This window comes from Manis pentadactyla, chromosome 8, assembly GCF_030020395.1.
Source record: "Manis pentadactyla isolate mManPen7 chromosome 8, mManPen7.hap1, whole genome shotgun sequence".
In the NCBI taxonomy this organism is placed as follows: Eukaryota; Metazoa; Chordata; class Mammalia; order Pholidota; family Manidae; genus Manis; species Manis pentadactyla.
Window position 1 is genome coordinate 125,900,731 of NC_080026.1, and position 17,181 is coordinate 125,917,911.

At 36.5% G+C, this 17,181-nt stretch overlaps 1 protein-coding gene across 6 annotated transcripts in view; it reads left to right on the forward strand.

Annotated features, from left to right (window-relative positions):
* The window catches only part of ATRNL1 (attractin like 1), a 750,424-nt gene that overhangs the window by 129,418 nt on the left and 603,825 nt on the right, over nucleotides 1–17,181 (forward strand). For all 6 annotated transcript variants that reach the window (XR_008999031.1, XM_036898417.2, XM_036898415.2 and 3 more), the window contains exon 10: nucleotides 1,656–1,810. Coding sequence is in view for 5 of the 6 variants with exons in the window: in XM_036898417.2 (XP_036754312.2) it covers nucleotides 1,656–1,810 (155 nt within the window). In the remaining variant the exon portion in view is untranslated. The remainder of the gene's footprint in view (nucleotides 1–1,655; nucleotides 1,811–17,181) is intronic.

The following is a 17,181-nucleotide window of genomic DNA, read 5'->3' on the forward strand; positions in this document are numbered from 1 at the left end:
TCTGCGCTGCTGCTTTGGAATTGTAGGTGGGGTTAGTAGCCTTTTCCTCTTAGGGGGAAACCATTGTGTCACTTTCTGGGCACTGTACAGGGGTGGCAGCGTTTGCTCGTCTCAGCTCGCCTCTCTCGGCACAGAACCTGTGCCCTAAGAGAGCGTTGGGGTGAAGATGTGTTCTCAGCCTGTTAGGCCTGGTGTACGGCTCCCGCTGTCAGCGGGGACTGGGTGGAGGGTGAGCACTCAGACCTCTCAGGCTTTCTGCTTGGCTGGAGCCTCTGCCTCCTGGGGCCCGGGGGTGCTGGTGGTGCGAAGTCCCGGCGGCCTGCTGCTCCTGGGAAGGTATCGGTGGTCCGGACTCGGAGCTGAGGGACGGAGGAGCTCTCTGTTCCTCACTTTACCCACCTGGGTCAGGCTTCTGTCTTCCGGAACTGGTTCTGTGTGAGTGAATGTGTGTGCAGGGTGTGGGTAGGGGGGAGCGTGGGGGCAGGTACTGGGTCGAGTATCATGGGCTGTTGCTGTTCCTACTAAATTTTAGTAGGTATTCTTGTATGAGTATTTCTTGGTTTGCTGTTGCTCTTAGTAAAGTTTTCTGAGACATAAATGGTTGTTTTTATATTGTTTTACCAGTTATTGTTCTTTCCCTAGAGGCACTGTTTGTGGAACTCTTCATGTTGTCATTCTGAAAATCAGCTCCATATTCTTTAAGCATTAATTGCTATTATAATCATCCATGTTTTTTGAGATACTCTATGTACCTTATTAACTATACTATATAAACTATGTTACATCTGATGCTTTGTATCAGGGATTTATTTAGTGTATTTATAAAGCATTAATTCATATTCTCATGCACCTTTTTTATATATCAGTTCATATATATATATGTAATATAATTGTGAGCAAATATTTATACTACTTTCAAAGTTACCCTTTAATTAAAGAAAGGATATTTATTTTAATTTTAATGTTTCTCAAAAATGCATTGTGATTTTCAGTTACAACAATATGGATATATCACAAAAGTAATCTTGAGCAAAAGGATGTGCAAAGATATGAGTACAAACTATGTGATTTTATATTGTAAAGTACAAAGACAACAATGCAAATTTTTGCTAAAAAATTTCTCAGTGTTGTTTACTTAGTTGTGTTTATCTTGTGAAAATTCACTGAGTTTTTGGCTTATGATATGTGCACTTTTATACTCATTATATTATACTTAATTAAAAACTTAAAAACTTTACTATAGATCCATATGAGTTATGTAGTTTAAACTGAATACAGTTCAGAGTAAGTTTATTGTATTTAATTTTTTATTTGGTATTTAGAACTGATGGTATTTTTGGCCTGTAGTTTTAAGGAGGCTTGTTTCCTACATTTATAAATGAAATAAAAATTAAAAATATAAATCATTATAAAATCATTAACAATTGTGTTTACTATTGTGTTTCCTCAAAGCATTTTAAGATACTGTGAGTCTCAAAATATTTTAAAAAATTGAAGTGTAGAGACCATTTGTGAATTGTTAAAAAAAATAAAGCATGTTATTTTCACAGTTTAAAGGAAAATTCTATATGCAAATTAGACCCTCTATATAGTATATTTAAAATCAGGGAGATTGTTTTATCCTTTGTAATACATTTTTAAATTTTATCCTGTAGGACTATTTTGAAAGAAAGTGGGTTTGCCAGATACCTTCATTCAGCTGTTCTAATCAATGGAGCTATGCTTATTTTTGGAGGAAATACCCATAATGACACTTCCTTGAGTAACGGTGCAAAATGTTTTTCTGCCGATTTCCTGGCATATGACATAGGTATGTATCTGTTAGGATTGTACAAAGTAGGAAATATCAGAAATTTTTCATGTAGACATTCTCAAATACATTACTTGACAGCATGTGTATATGTCATTTTAGAGGTAAATTCAGTGACAGATTATTAATGGCATTCTTTCTCATTTTAGCATATATTAGTATAGGGCTTAGAGAACAGACATACTGGGGTGTTGTGGTGGAGACAGGGAACTTAGAAATCTAGGTTTGAATTTTTTGAAGGGTTTTGTATATTGTATCTCTATGTGAGTCCTCTTATCAGTCTACTGTGTTTGCCTATTACCATATTAGTTTTGATAATGGAAAGATATGCAGCACTACCAAATTATGTAAATTATAAAAGGTAGGAATACAGTATTTTAGAGTTCGTGGTATGAGTAAAGATGCATTTAAATTAAACACACTTGGAAAGGAAGCTGATAGAACTAGAGAAAGGAAGATAGAGACAGTAGAGCTAAAGAAATAAGATTTTTGGGACAAAACAGTTATTCAAAACATACCTAGGAATGGAAATAATTAAAAAAGGATCTTTTCCAGAGAGCCAGAAAGACAGTGCATTTATACAGTTCACTTAATTTTAATTACTCTACCTATAGTCCTGTCAGTTTTTGGATATTAGATGAATATTTATTGAGATATTAAATTTAGCTACTCAGAATATTATTGTAGTAAAAACACTTCTTTTGTATCATATTGTAGATAAAACCTAGCTGATACTTAAAATATATATTTAGCAGTACTTAAAGAGTAGCTTTTATTGACGGTATAAAGTAATATGCCAATTTTAAGCTATTAAGAAACATTTTGATAAGAAAAAATAAAAGAGCAAAGAATAACACATTTAATAGATGTAAGAAGTGTCCTTTTGCTCTTAAATATAAAGGTGTAATTTACTTTGGAAAATTATTTCAAGTGGTGGCATGCAAAGTTAATTATGCCTATTAATAAGCACTTTGATCTTTGTTATTAGAAGTTCTTTTTTAGAAGGAAATTCCTAGTAATAAAGTTAAGCATGCATTTTAACTCTAAACTGTATCTGTCTGTGATTTATCATTAAAAACTACCTACTGTATTTAGGATTTTTATGTTCTAAATAATTAAATCTTTATCATTTTGAAATAACAATTTGAAGTGATGATTCATGATGAAAATTGCAATGTCTTTGCTTTTGGAGAGCTTATAAATCAGGGCTTGAGATCCCCCAAAATGGATTAAATGAAGTACTGAATCTAGAGTGGTTTTTTATGATCTGTCATTGCCATGCTGGGGCTATCAACATACTGTTTTGGCTATGGTGATGAGATAGTAAGCATGTTTATCTGGAGGTAGATGAAAGTTTTGCTTGTCTTCTAGGAATAAAAATCCTAGGAAAAGTGTGGAATTTTGATGGTTTTCAAAAGATTCTTCAACGAGTTCCTATCCAATGTCTACTTTAATGAAGGAATTAATGTTGAGCTATTTTGTAGCTGACATATTGGGATTTTATTTTTATTACTTCCATAGTGTCCAAGATTATCATATTTTAGGTTTTGTATATCAGAAAAGGTTACAGAGGTGAAAAACATTAGAGATATTAGTTTCACAGAGAGAGTTCAGATTATCATTCCTCTAATTACTGCTGTTTGTTAAGTGTCTCCTAAGAGAGAGTTTTTATGCTATGGATTTTATACACAATATCTTCATCTCTCTAATAACTTTGCAACAACGTGTTAATAAACTCATTTCCAGAATATCATACAGATCAGAGTAAAAGGAACTTGCCCACAGCCAGGAAGATGGTGTGTGGTAGATCTTGCTCTTATGATAGTCTTTTCACTTGACTAATGTCATGCTGCTTGGTTGTGTCCATTGTGTGTTCTTAATTTTGGCAACAAATTATCAGACACCTTATGTTTAGTAATGTTACTTAATGCTGTGGAAAGAGAAGCAAATATCAGTTTCATTTTTCAAATGAACAACAAAGAAAGCAATTTCCAAATTGTTCAGATTGGAGGAACATATTTTAAACAGTTTTATATTTTAACATTGGACATTTCCCCCCCTGTGCTAACATTAACAACAAACATCCAGCAACCATACAATTCAATGTAGGATAAAAGTGTTTTGTTCTCTCTCATTTGAATATTTCTATGCAGTTCTCAATAAAGATAGCCCCCCAATTTTTGTTTATTCTCCTGAGTTTGTAGCATTAAATGTTAGGATATCTTTTTTCCTGGGAAAAATGTTTTTCATATTTGAGAATGTCTTGCAAAATAATTGTTTTCCTTATGGACTGTAATTTTGGAGAATGAAAACAAAACCACTGTATAATAAACCAACTAGAAAATATATATCTTTGGAATAAAAGGTTATGTTACTTTTTCTCTTTAGTAAAGTCCATTAGGACTTCTACAGCATATTAACTGAAGTGCACCTGAAGATGTAGCTTATTCCTTTTGTTATATGATGTTTAAACAAATAAATTCTGATTTGTGCCAATACTAATTTTTCATTGCTTTAAAGTATACTGTTTCAACCTTACTGCCAAAGTAAATTTTATATAGCAAATATCATTAATCTTTGAGGATATAACTTTTCTTCACTGTTCTCGCTGTTATACATGATAGATGTAGAAGGCATATGATGGTGATTTTCAATATGGCTGTACCTTGGCGTGCCCTTTGAATGTTATAGAAAAAAACCCAGACCTGTATAATCTGATCCTCTTGGATCAGGCACTAGGCATCTATATTTTTAAAAAGTGACTAAAGTGCATCTGATAACAGACCCAGGGCTGATGAATGAGAGTAGATGAACTGTCACATATAGGATGATATATTACTTAATGTTCTCATTTGTAAATCTAGCTTTAAGTCAAATTTGAAATTTGAAAACTCTATTAATTTTTTTGTTATTGTTAGTGGTATTATTGTTGCTTTCAGAAAGCCACCATGACACAGTATTCAAGATTAAAATGATCTTTATGTAAAGACAACCTTCTAGTACACAACAAAGCTAAAGCTACAATGGAAAAATATCTCACTGAGTTGATCTCTTATTATTCGATGTATTTATACTTTGAAATTATTAAGACTGTGGAAAGTAAATATTGTAACAAAAGTTTTCAAGGGTAAGTGGGTATAAAATAATCAGTTATCTTTCACATCTCTTAAGTGTCCTATGAATTGAAACACACCTTGAAATTAAAGTGATTTTTGAGACAGTATTTCATAATCATCAAATGAATAGCTATTGCACAATCTCCTGTAGGCCTAATATATAATCATGATGCTTTTATTTACAAATGGTAGTCATTGTTCAATAAGAAAATTTACCGAAGGGTTAAGAGAATGTATAGAGTACTTGTACAACTCAAAGATATTTGACATGTTTTTTCTTCAGAAAAATAGTAGAAACATGAAAATGTAATCTCCTGGGTTAGATTATTAGGGTAGGGAGTAGGATTTATATCAGAAATGTATCTTGCAGAAAGCAGAACAGCTGAAACTTCAATCAGATCAAAATAATAAATAGAATCTTAAAAATAAATTTCTTGAACAGGACAGTTTTACTTATGACATTAATGACCTGGTAGGCTATTATTTAAAAACAAACTCAGTAAACAGACTGAAAAGTAATTCTGTATTTGAAGAGGAGCATAATAAAATAATATTACTTTAATTACTAATATATAATAAGGCATATAGTTAACCATTTAAAAATAGAGTGGAGTTGTAGTTAAGTATACCCTTAAAGTCAGTTGACTACATTATGAAGCATAGAATACCTGTCTTTGTACAACCCTGCAGAGTGATATATATGTGTACATGTTTTATGGATATAATTTATTAAGGAATATAATTTTATTAAAATATCATATTCAAATTAAAACATCTAATCATTTAATTTTTTGGAGCAGTTCAAAATTATGAAAATTCCAACTTGCTTGCTCTTCTTGTTTATGATTATTTTCATTTTCTGGAGGTATTTTATTAGTTCCTCTGTTAATATTTCTTTGTGCACTTTGTTAAATTCTTGTGGCTTTTCCTTGACAAAAGCAGCACCCCTTGCCTAGCCACCTGAAAGAACCAGTTTCTTTGTCAGAAAAACTCCTAAAATCATTCACACTTTTTTTTTTCAATGAATTTAGCCAACCTTTGAATATTTTAAGCTTTACTGTATTCTTTTTCTTTTTCTTTCTCTAACATACTTTCATGTTGAGAAATGAGAGAACTAACATTTGTTAAATGCTTCCTATAGTGCTTGGCATTTAAGCTTTATAATCTAATTCTCATAACATATTATAACATCTGTGTAGTATGTACTATTGTATTTGTTTGTAGAGGAAGAAACTGATTTAGTGTGGTTAAACCCAAAGTCATATAGGTTATAAGACAGTGTATGCAGAATTTTGAACTCAAGCCTAAGTTGTTTTGATTCTATCACTATACTATGATACTGATTTTTTCTGACATAATAGGGGAAAAAAATGAATGCTATTTAATTGGGGAAAAGGCATATAATATTTGTTAATGTAGCAAGATACCCAAGAAATTTAGTTTTATTTGTAGACTTAATAATATTTTAAAGGTATGTTTGCATTTTATTTTATCAACCCCCTCTCACAAATTAATAAAATCATAGGGACCTCACAATAGAAAATCAAGGAGAAAGAAAAGAGTAATGAACAATGAATCTCTCTTTCTTAACAGTTCTACAAGCATTTTGAAGAATTGTTTTGAAATAAAGATTCTTGAAATAAAACATATACACTGAAAGAAAAGTCTTTATAAACCTCTGGGGAAGAAGGCAGGAGAGTGCTGTCATGAAGATAGAATAAAAAATTTAAAATAAAATATTAGTAAATAGAATTCAACAATGTTTCAGAAGTATAATAAACTATGACTAAGTAGGATTTATTCTAGGAATTCAGGTATGATTCAGTATCAGAGAATATATAAATTTATTACATCAAAACTCTTTCCTGAAGCCAACAGGAAATAGCATTGTATGTTAAAACTATAAAAACATTTAAGACTGTGAGTCAAGTAGTTATGCCCATTTTACCTGGTAGAGAGTAAGAAACCAAATAAATATTTATTGAATGAATGAATACCAGGGAACAAATCTCAAGAGAAGCTGTGGGTATGAATGAGATAACTTAGGAAAAGTGTTCACCTTTTTAGATAATTAAGAGAAGTTCTGACATTTGGAGGAGAAAACCCCCAGTGAATCGTCATTGTTTAAGGGGCAGATGGAAAAAGATTTTTGGCAACATCCAGAAACTTGGTTTTCTATTCTGAAAGTATCCAAGTGGTCAATAGTAGTTTTTCTTTATATCCATCTAGTTTTGAGTCTTGTGCACACAACCTGTGTATTCTCTTTAGCATATTTCAAGTATGTGATTAAGATTGATGTATGAACTGGCATTTCAAGTGGAGTATTAAGAAAATCTTTAAAATGTGTCCTTCAAGTATTACAGATACATATTTTCATGGAAAAAAATCTGAGTGTTTTTAGATAGTCACTGGATATGCATTTTCCACATGTATTATTTCATGCATAATTGATAAAATAAACCAGTCTCTGAATTTCAGCATAAGTTCTTTTTTTTTTATTAAGGTATCACTGATATACAATCTTATGAAGGTTTCACATGAGCAACATTGTGGTTCCAACATTCACCCCTATTATCAAGTCCCCCCACTCCACCCCATTGCGGTCACTGTCCATCACATAGTAAAATGCTATAGAGTCATTACTTATGTCTTCTCCGTGCTATATTGCCTTTACTGTGACCTACCTCTATTGAGTGTTATGTGGGCCCTCATAGGTAAAAAGTTCTGACAGCACAGTATTCTGATTGGTCTGAGAGATTAGTAACTCTGATTTCTTGACATATGTATATTGAGTGTATGGTTTGTACATTAATATTTATTACCTTGTAACACAGGTTTTAAAAAATCTGTATTCCAGAGAGTATATTTTACTTTGGTCTTTAGTCCTGTGTGGCTCTTCTGTCAGTTTTCATGATGTCAGTAACTGTGGGTTTTGCTTTAATTTGTCTAGTCTTGAACTGCTTATGAGGTGATAATGACCTGTGTGTTCCAGAAATAAATTTTCTTCTTTGCAAGAAATATAATTATAGATGGCAGTCAGACAGATTAATAATGTAACAGGCTTTATAATGCAAGAACAGAAGTAGACTACATGTAAACAAATTACATTAATTTAATATTGAGCTTTAAGGCATTTGATAAACTTCTGCATGGTTCAGGAAAACCAATCCATGTTTTATAGTGAATCCCGATCAGCAACATGAAAACTCAGCAGTAGAATTTATCTAGCCCAACATTCTGTTTAGCAGTTATTGAAAAAGCAGGAAGGGGTAAGTAGAAAACCTGTTTGTAACAATGCTCCTGTCTTGTTCTCTTCCCATTCTGTGGAAAAATCCTGGCAGGTGGGCACATGTCAGCAAGCAAGAAGTACTGTGTCTATCACTGCAAAAGTTGTTTACCTCAACTAGCTTTTCATGTGCTTGTAAGTTAAATTCTATTCTTCCTAAACAATTTTATGAATGAAAACAATTGGCTAGATATTTTAAAAAACTGCAGAGGAAGATTTGTATTTACTGTATTGCGCAGGTTAGGTTGTATTGTGGCTGAAAAACAGCCCTGTCACAGTTTGGTTTCTCTGGAAAGCAAACTCTGGGAGAGGGTTTGGTGTTCAGGGGACCTATTAGGGTCTTGGGATGAGCAGTGAAAGGAAGAGGGAAGGAGCAGGATTGGGCAGGAGAAAAGTCAGGCTGACTTAGCAGCCTCAGCCAGTCCCAGGGGAATTCTAGAGTTGAAATGCTCATCAGAGTTTTCCTTTAGTAGGATGACGCAGCCAGCCTATATCAGTTGTTGTCCGAGGGCCACTCCTAGGAGGGTAGGACCTTGGGCAAGGACGCAGTCTCCATCAGGATGGTAGCTGAGTGCTGTGTGCTGATAGCAATCCTAGAAGGAGGGACAAGTCCCTCCCTGAAGGTGTATTTAGGCGGTGCATTTCCATGCTCGTGACAATTCATCCTTCGAGCCACTCTGTCTGCTTCTTCATATACATTTGTTGAAAGCTCTGGAGTTCCCGTGGGCCTTTCTTCCTGGGGGAAAAACCTGCATTGTTGTTTTGGCTTTTGCAGCAGCTGATACTCATCATGTCCCTCCTCCATTATTCATTCTAAATATCCCTTGCCCTCATCTAGAAGCTCTTCTGTTCTCTGTGTCTTTCCTGATGGCCTGACCCAGACTCTCACCCTTAGCTATTTGAGCCCCTTATCATGTGCCTCCCACACATGGCAAGGGGATGCCAAGAGACACCTAAGTGGATCATCTGTGTGCCATATTCCCCTGCCCTTATTTTGTAACAGCAGTCCTACTTCCCTTGATGGTCAGAGACAATTATCCTGCCCAGATGGTGATTGCTTTTGTGCCTGCTGGTTGGTCCCTTGACATGAAGAGTCTGAAGTGTCCAAGTAGCAATTATAGCACATAGTTCAGTGGGACATTGCTACATCCCTGCCCGAGTATTTCCTCTTTGGGGAATAAGACTTGTAATCCTGCAGAATCCAGAATTGCAGGATGAGAACAAATTTCCCAGTTGTGTCACTGAAACTGAGGGCCCTAGAACACATATAGTAAAGACTATTCTTATTGGGGACACAGCAGCATTTAAGTGTCTTTAATTCCAAGGTGTATCCTGAGTCCTGGTGCTTCAACAGTGCCTACGCAGAGCTCTGTCAGGTTATGGTATGGGATTCAGGGGCTTCTGCGGTCATGGGCATATTCCTGTACCTCTTTGCTGCAAAGTCTGTCTCCTGATGACACAGGATCCTGTGCTGGTTAATTAAACACCTTGTAATTCTTTAAAGTCATGCTGTTGAGATCCTGTGGGTGGGGAAGGCAAACTCAAACTCGGAATATTTATCTATTTTTGTCATAATGAATCGTCGGCCTATCCAAAGTAGAAGGGCCCTATTCAGTCAACTTGCCACCAAGTGTATAGTTGGTGTTTTTGGGGACTGGCCTTGTCAAGGGATCAGTTTTTGTCTTGCTGTCAGGTGGACATTTGGCAGTAAGAGTAGCTACATGAGCTAGTGGGAACTACTGCTCACTGGTGTGGCCACTGTCTCTCAGCCATGGCTACTTATGTGCGCACAGTGCCAGCACTGAGGGCTCCTGAGAAGAGACTCATGGTAGCTGTCCCAGTCATCTGTGTACTCATTTAACGTCTCTCCCTTGTTAAACGCTCTCTGATAGCCTTTAGTTTGTGTTACCCCGGTCTTTACATTTCAGCTTCATTCAGGTGTGTCCATCTACATGTCTTTACCCCAGAGCTTCCTTGTTTCTGATCTTCCAATACTTCTTTTTCTAGGCTCTGAGCCATCCTGGAGGCTAGCCTGCTCTGGGGCCATTTCTCTTTCCACATAATGTGGGTGATGACACTGTCCAAAGTCCTGCCCAGTTGGGAGGCTTTTGCTTTTTCCATTGTTCTTCAACGCCACTCCTGAGTGAGGCTGTCTTATAAGTAACATCCATCTTGTGCCTACCTATCAAGCTGACATATTTTCATTTTCTTGTTATCTGGGCATAGAGGAATCCCTATATGGCCATACCAATAAGATGAGGGGTGGGGACTGTGCAGTGGTAGATGACATGGAGTCTGAGACACCTGCTTATGCAGGTTGCTTGTGCAATGTGGTTTTTCTCATCTTCCATCTTGGGTACCATCTCTATTTTATGTTCTTATGATTATTAGTGACAGCCGGCTCATGATAAAAACCCTGAGCATGTGGTAACTTGATAATCTGTGTCATGGATTTGTTTTCTGCCAGGGCCCAGCAGCATGGTGGGAATAGAGGAATAAAATCTTCCACTGCAGATGGCTTGGCCTTTGGCATGTTTGGTGTCTGCACTGGGATTCTTTCACTGGGCTTTCTATATATTCCACACGCTACCTTTCCCAGTAGCGACACCACAATAGTTATAATGTCTGCTAGGTCATATGGCCCTACCTGCAGGGCTGTTTTCAGTGTAGTTTGGACCTATAGCAGAGCTTTCGTATCCTGGCATGTACTCAGACTGGCAGCCTTTGATGTCGTTCATTATTTGGGCTGGGACAGTATCCCAGGAGTGAAGTAAGCTGCCTTCAGAACCCAGAGAGACCTGCTAGATGGTTGGCTTTCTTTGTAAGGGGAGTTGCAGGATGTAGTAGTTGGTCTTTCAATTCAGATATGCTGACTCATAATGCTGTTTACCACTGGATTCCTACATATCTTACAAATATGGAAGGTCCCTGAATCTTTGTATAGGTTTTACCTTTTTTCCCTTTGAAGCATATGTGTCTTGACAAGACCTCCACTGCATTAGCTGTTCTTGCTCATCTGACCCAATTAGAATGATGTCATTAAAAATGGAGTAGAACAATGTAATGTTCTACAGGATGTCCAATTCGACCAAATGTATTCTGATTTTGTTATGACAAAAGGAGGGAGAGTTAATCCTGATGCAAAATTGTGAGTTTATGCTATTTCGTATTCCATATGAAAGCAAATTGTGTGATCCTTTTTTCTGATAGGGTTAGCAAACAATACATTTTTCAAAAACAGCCATGTTAATCTGCTCTAACAAAGATACCCATCTTGCATGGTGCTGCCTGCAATTTGGGCTGCTACTTGGGAATAGGCTATTGTCATCCTCCAGGCTTTGTTTAGTTTGCAGGGGCCAGATTGGTTATTTAAAAGGAGATTTGGTGGAGTCTCTTATCCTGGCATTCTTTAAATTCTTTAGTATAATACCAATTCCTGCTATCCACTCCTTCTGGAATGTAACATTATTTCAAAACTTATTATATTATCTTGGGGCTAGCAGTTCCAGAGGCTTCCAATTGACCTTTACCACTGTGATAGCCAGGGACCCAATGTGGGGGCTGTGCTATTTGTCAAGAATGTCCGTTCCAGTTATACATGCAGGGCATGACAACTGTGTAGGTCTGCAGACCCAGTGGTTCCTTTTGAACAGTCGTGGCCAGGGTGCCATTTATTTCCTCATAGCCATATATCCCTACTACAAAGAGAGGCCATAGTGACACTTCATATCTACAAGTGTCAGTTTCAGCTCAGATCTTGTGTCCAATAGTATTTGAAATGTTTGTACTGCTTTTTTCCCTAGGCTGTAGTTACCCAATGAAATGATCATGGGTGCCTTTCAAAAAGAACTAGGGGAATTATTACCAGGTACCCTTGCTGTGGTAATGCAGAGTCCTTTGTCCTGGTTCCCAGAGTTTTAAGTATATTTCAAAATGGCTTGAGTCCAAAAATTGAGCAATAAATGGTGACTTTTTATTGAAGCATCTACTATCAGCCTCCTGATCATCCGTCTTTGATTTCCTCTGATGCTGTAAGTTAGGTAGCAGCCTTCTTAGCTGCCTGTCTTTTTTGCTTTTAGGGTTGCTATGTTCTGTTAAATAACCTTATACTTCTCAATTGGTCAACCCCCTTGACTTGCTGTGTATTATGATAATTGCCCTCTACTTGGATAGGATTCTGATGGTTCAGTGTCACCAACTGGCCCCTGTTGTCCTGTTGTCTCCATCTTTGAGCTCAGTTCTTATAGTTTCTCCTATCATCAGTTTTAATGTTTGGAGGAAGGCCAGCACATTTTTAGTGATGGGTAGTATCCCTCTCACCATCACATTCCTCATGGCTTTGGTAAATGGCGTACCTTATAATGGCCCGGTGGGTTTTCTGGCATTACATAGTATGTCTACTTTTAGAATGCTCAAATTCTTAGGCTTTAATACCTGCCTTTACTCTTTGCTATGCTGATTCTGGCATTTTGATCTTAGCGTGGGCCATATTATTTCATTTTCTAGGAGTCATCTTTTTTTCCCTAGCTTTTTTGAGGTATAATTAACAAATAAAATTGTAAGATATTTAGTGTTCATCATGATGATTTGATGCATATATGCACTATAAAAATTAACCCCAGCTAGTTAACTAACATATCTACTGCCTCACGTATTTATCTTTTTTTTTTGATGAGAACATTTAAGTCCTACTGTCTTAACAACTTTCAGTTATCCAGTACTGTGTTATCAACTCATTATATATGTTAGATCCTCAGACCATATTCATTTTATAGTTGAAAGTGTGTACCCTTTTACCAGCCTCTCCCTATTTCCCCCACCTTCTATTCCCTGGTGACCACTTTTCTACTCTCAGTTTCTTTGAATTTAACTTTTCTTTTAAGATTCTGCATATAGCTGATACCATGCAGTATTTGTCTTTCTTTGCCTGGCTTATTTCACTTAGCATAATAGCCTCAGGATCCATCCATGTTGTTGCAAATGACCGTATTTCCTTCTTTCTCATGGATAAATAATATACCACTGTATATATATATGTCTATAGATATATACTATCTATACATACAGATGTATAACACATCTTCTTTATCCATTCATCCATTGATGGATACTTAGGTTGTTTCCGTACCTTGACTGTTGTGAATCATGCTGCAGTGACTATGCGGATGCATGTCTGTCTTGGATAATCCTACTCTCTTTTTCTTTGGATGTATACCCAGAAGTGGGATTGCGGAATCATATGGTTATTTTATTTTAAATATTTTGAGGAACCTCCATACTATTTTTCACAGTGGCTGCACCAGTTTACATTCCCATCAGTAGTGCACAAAGGTTCCTGTTTCTCCACATCTTTGCCAACACTTGTTATTTCTTGTCTTTTTGATGATAGCCATTTTAACAGGTGTGAGGTGATATCTCATTGTGGTTTTGATTTGCATTTCCCTGACAATTAATGATGTCGATCACCTTTTTTATGTACCTGCTGGTCATTTGGATGTCTTATTTGGAAAAATGTTCAGTTGCTCTGTCCATTTTAAAATCTGATTTTTTTTTTACTATTGATTTTTGTGAGTTCTTAGTATTTTGGATATTAACCCCTTATTAGATATTTGGTCTGCAAATATTTTCTCCCCTTCAGTAAGTGGCCTTTTCATTTTGTTGTCTTCCTTGGCTGTGCGTAGATGTCATGTGAATAGTGAGTTCACACCATTTTCTGGGGTCCTTGTCAGTGTGTAAATCCTGTATCTTGGGTGATCATTTTTAAATCACTGAACTCTCTCTAATTCAACCCCTTTGACCAAGCTCTCCTCTGCATCTAGCACCATGTGTACTCCCCCTGCTTCTGCCAGTATATGATGTCTAGGTCTTACAGATCCTTTGGGAGTAGAATCCCTTTCTTTCCTCAGCAGTCCCAGTAGGTACTGGTTAAGTTATGCTAAGTCGGGTTATAGGCCCAGTGGCCAGGAGGGAAGATGTGAGCAGGTTCTCAGTTGGGGCACAAGCACTGCTATAGAGATGACTCTGCATTGTGTTCAAGCAAGGCTGTGCACTCTCTCCTAGTAGAGCAGGGATGACTTCTGCAGTCTCAGATGGTTTCTGAAGTCTCCTCAAAGTTTGAGGAGATTTTCAGGGACATCAACTCAGATGTCCACATCCCATGTGGAAGGGTTTTATTCATTTCCTATCAAGGTCTTGATTTTGAAGTAGCAGATCTTTACTTTTCAGACCTTCTGTATTTGGCAGCCAAATAGAAGTACTAAGGAAGGGCACTGGCTTTCTGCCTTCCGTTATCTTTTTCTAGAGCTCAGTGGGGCTAAGCAGTAGACATGCAATTACAGTGTATTTGCCATTATGGTAACAGTGTAGTTATCATTTTCCCCATACTTTTCAAACATCTGAGACTTGACACCTGCTAAAGTATTCCCCTCCACTGGCATACTTCCTCATTTACCACTGGTTTAGGTTTTAACAGTTGGTGGCCATTTTTGTGCCAGTGGCTCTCTGTGCTCCACTTAATTACCAGTGATGGTTCTTCATTGCTAACCTTGCTCTATGTGATTCAGCTTCCAAACTCCGTCTTAATTCTTGTTTTCTGATACCAGTCCTGCCACCAACTGTCGTAGGTTGTGTTCTCTGGGAAGCAGACTCTGCAGTAGGGTTTAGTACCACGATGTTCACTGCGAGTAACCTTAAAATCAGTGCCTCTGGAAGAGGTAGGGGGAGGAAGCAGGACTGGACAAAAGGAAAATATGAGTTGTGATGCTGGACAGATAACTTTGGTCAACCCCACAAAGCTCTCTGGAGGTAAAATGCTGTCAGAGTTATCCTGTGTAGGGCTGAGATGTCAGGGGCTTTAAAACATGTTGATCAGCCACTGAATGTGGGTCATTCATGACTAGATGTGGTTTTGAGTGAAGTGGCCCTCTGCTATTGAGGCAATTCCTGAAGTAGCTTGCAGCTGATGACCATTCACTAATAACACTCTTAGCAACACAGGCAACCATTCCTTCCTTAAATGATGACCTGGGCAGCACACATCCATATGGGCCACACATCTTCAAACTTCAGAGGATTAAGACCAGTAAATGTTTGTGTCAAGTGTTGGTTGGGAGGGCAGATATGCTCATTGTCATCAGTTAGGGACCCGGGCTGAAATCGCATTATCTTTCAATGTTTATTAAGTAATCCCATCCCGAAATACAAGTCACTTTAGCTTGTATTTCATTCGCTAAAACAAGTTGTATTGTCACATTCAACTTTTAAAGGAGTGTAGAAATATAACTTTACCATGGGCCTGAAGGAAGAGAACTGGAGTACTTGCTGAATAGCACCTATATTTACCACTAATATTGTTTGTAATTCTTTTTAAGCCTGTAAAATAATGGAATCTCAGTCTTTTTAAACCTTTAATATAATGGAAGCTGAAGGCTTCAACTCACCTCCTACCACCACATATGTTAAAAGGCAAAGAACTTATAGAAGTGGAACTGTGTTGTATTAATATTTGTCTTGAGTTAATTGCTGTCATGTACAAATACATTTTTATTACTGTTTCTGTAGGGACTTGTGTACTTAAAAACCCAATATTATTATTATTTTCATTTCCATGAAGTTAACCCTTATATCAAAAAGGATATTTTGATGGTGGGCTGAGGCAGTATAGTGCAGTGACTAAGGAGATATGGTTTTAAATACCAACTTTGCCATTTAATGACTTAAAGGAAATTACCTAACCTCTAAAAACTATTAGAACATGGTGACAAAAATATTTACTCCTCAGAGTTGTTGTAAGAATATTCCATAACATAGATAAGCAATATAATTTTATTAGGTGAAAGGTTATAATAGAAAACTATACCCATTTAAGAAGACAATAAAAAGCTTTATGAATTCTTCAGTTAATTTTATATATTACTTTATAGTAATTAAAAAAAAGTGTTTACTATTAGCAGCAACTATGTACTTTTCATTTTTTGGGTTTCCATAACACTCTTTATATTGATCACATCCTGTTGTTATTCCTTGAGGGCAGGAACTGAGTCTTATTCAATTTTATATCCGTAATGTCATTGTGTCACTGGATCTTCATTACATCTAAGATGAATTCCTTAAATAATGATGATCCTTTTTCCTAGGCCTTCTCTAAAGCTATTCACCTACATGTCATCTATTTTCCTCCTATTCTTAAGTAAGAATAGTCAATGAATTATCAGTCTTTATTTCTTTGGACTGAAACACCCAAGTTAATCTTTTATTGTTGGTCCTATTTTTCAAGACAGTATTATGGAAAAAATATGCCTTGGAAAATATCCAGGAGATAATTGCCTGATCTCCCAGCATGGTTACTAAATTGAAATGTTCAGTGTTTAAGTGTGTAAGCAAATGTTACCTTAATAGGAAGAAACTTAACTAAAATGAACAAAATCTGAGAGCCAAATGCTTATGTTTGAGCCTTGCTTATTTACATTAGCTGTGTGATTTATCTGTAGGTGTGTGGTCTGGTCAGTTAAATCACACTATTTCACAGTCTTGGACAAACTGCCCGTACTCTTTCCATTTCTTTGGGAGTTGAGCTGGAGTTGTTTATTTCTCATATGCTTTTATTTTTATTGGAGTTATTATTTCTGAAAGTGGGGGTGCTCGTGGGCCTGAAAACAGAAAGTTTGATTAAAAATCTATACAATTAGCTGGTCAATCCCCACATCTCCTTCCTACATTTTTGCAGATGAGTATCTGCTCCTCTGTTCTGCTGGATGGCAAAGGTTTCCTTTTCGTAGACGTTGACCCAGGGTCCTTATACTTAAGGTTACCAAAGCATGGCTGAGGGTAAAAGTACTGTTTTGGAAACAGTGGGATTAAGTGAAAGTATACATATTTAAGAACGAAACCTCTAGCTCTTTTATTCCACTTAGGTCCAGAATATTGTTAGATTTATAGCTTCTAGGAGGAGATTGGACGATTTACCTCCA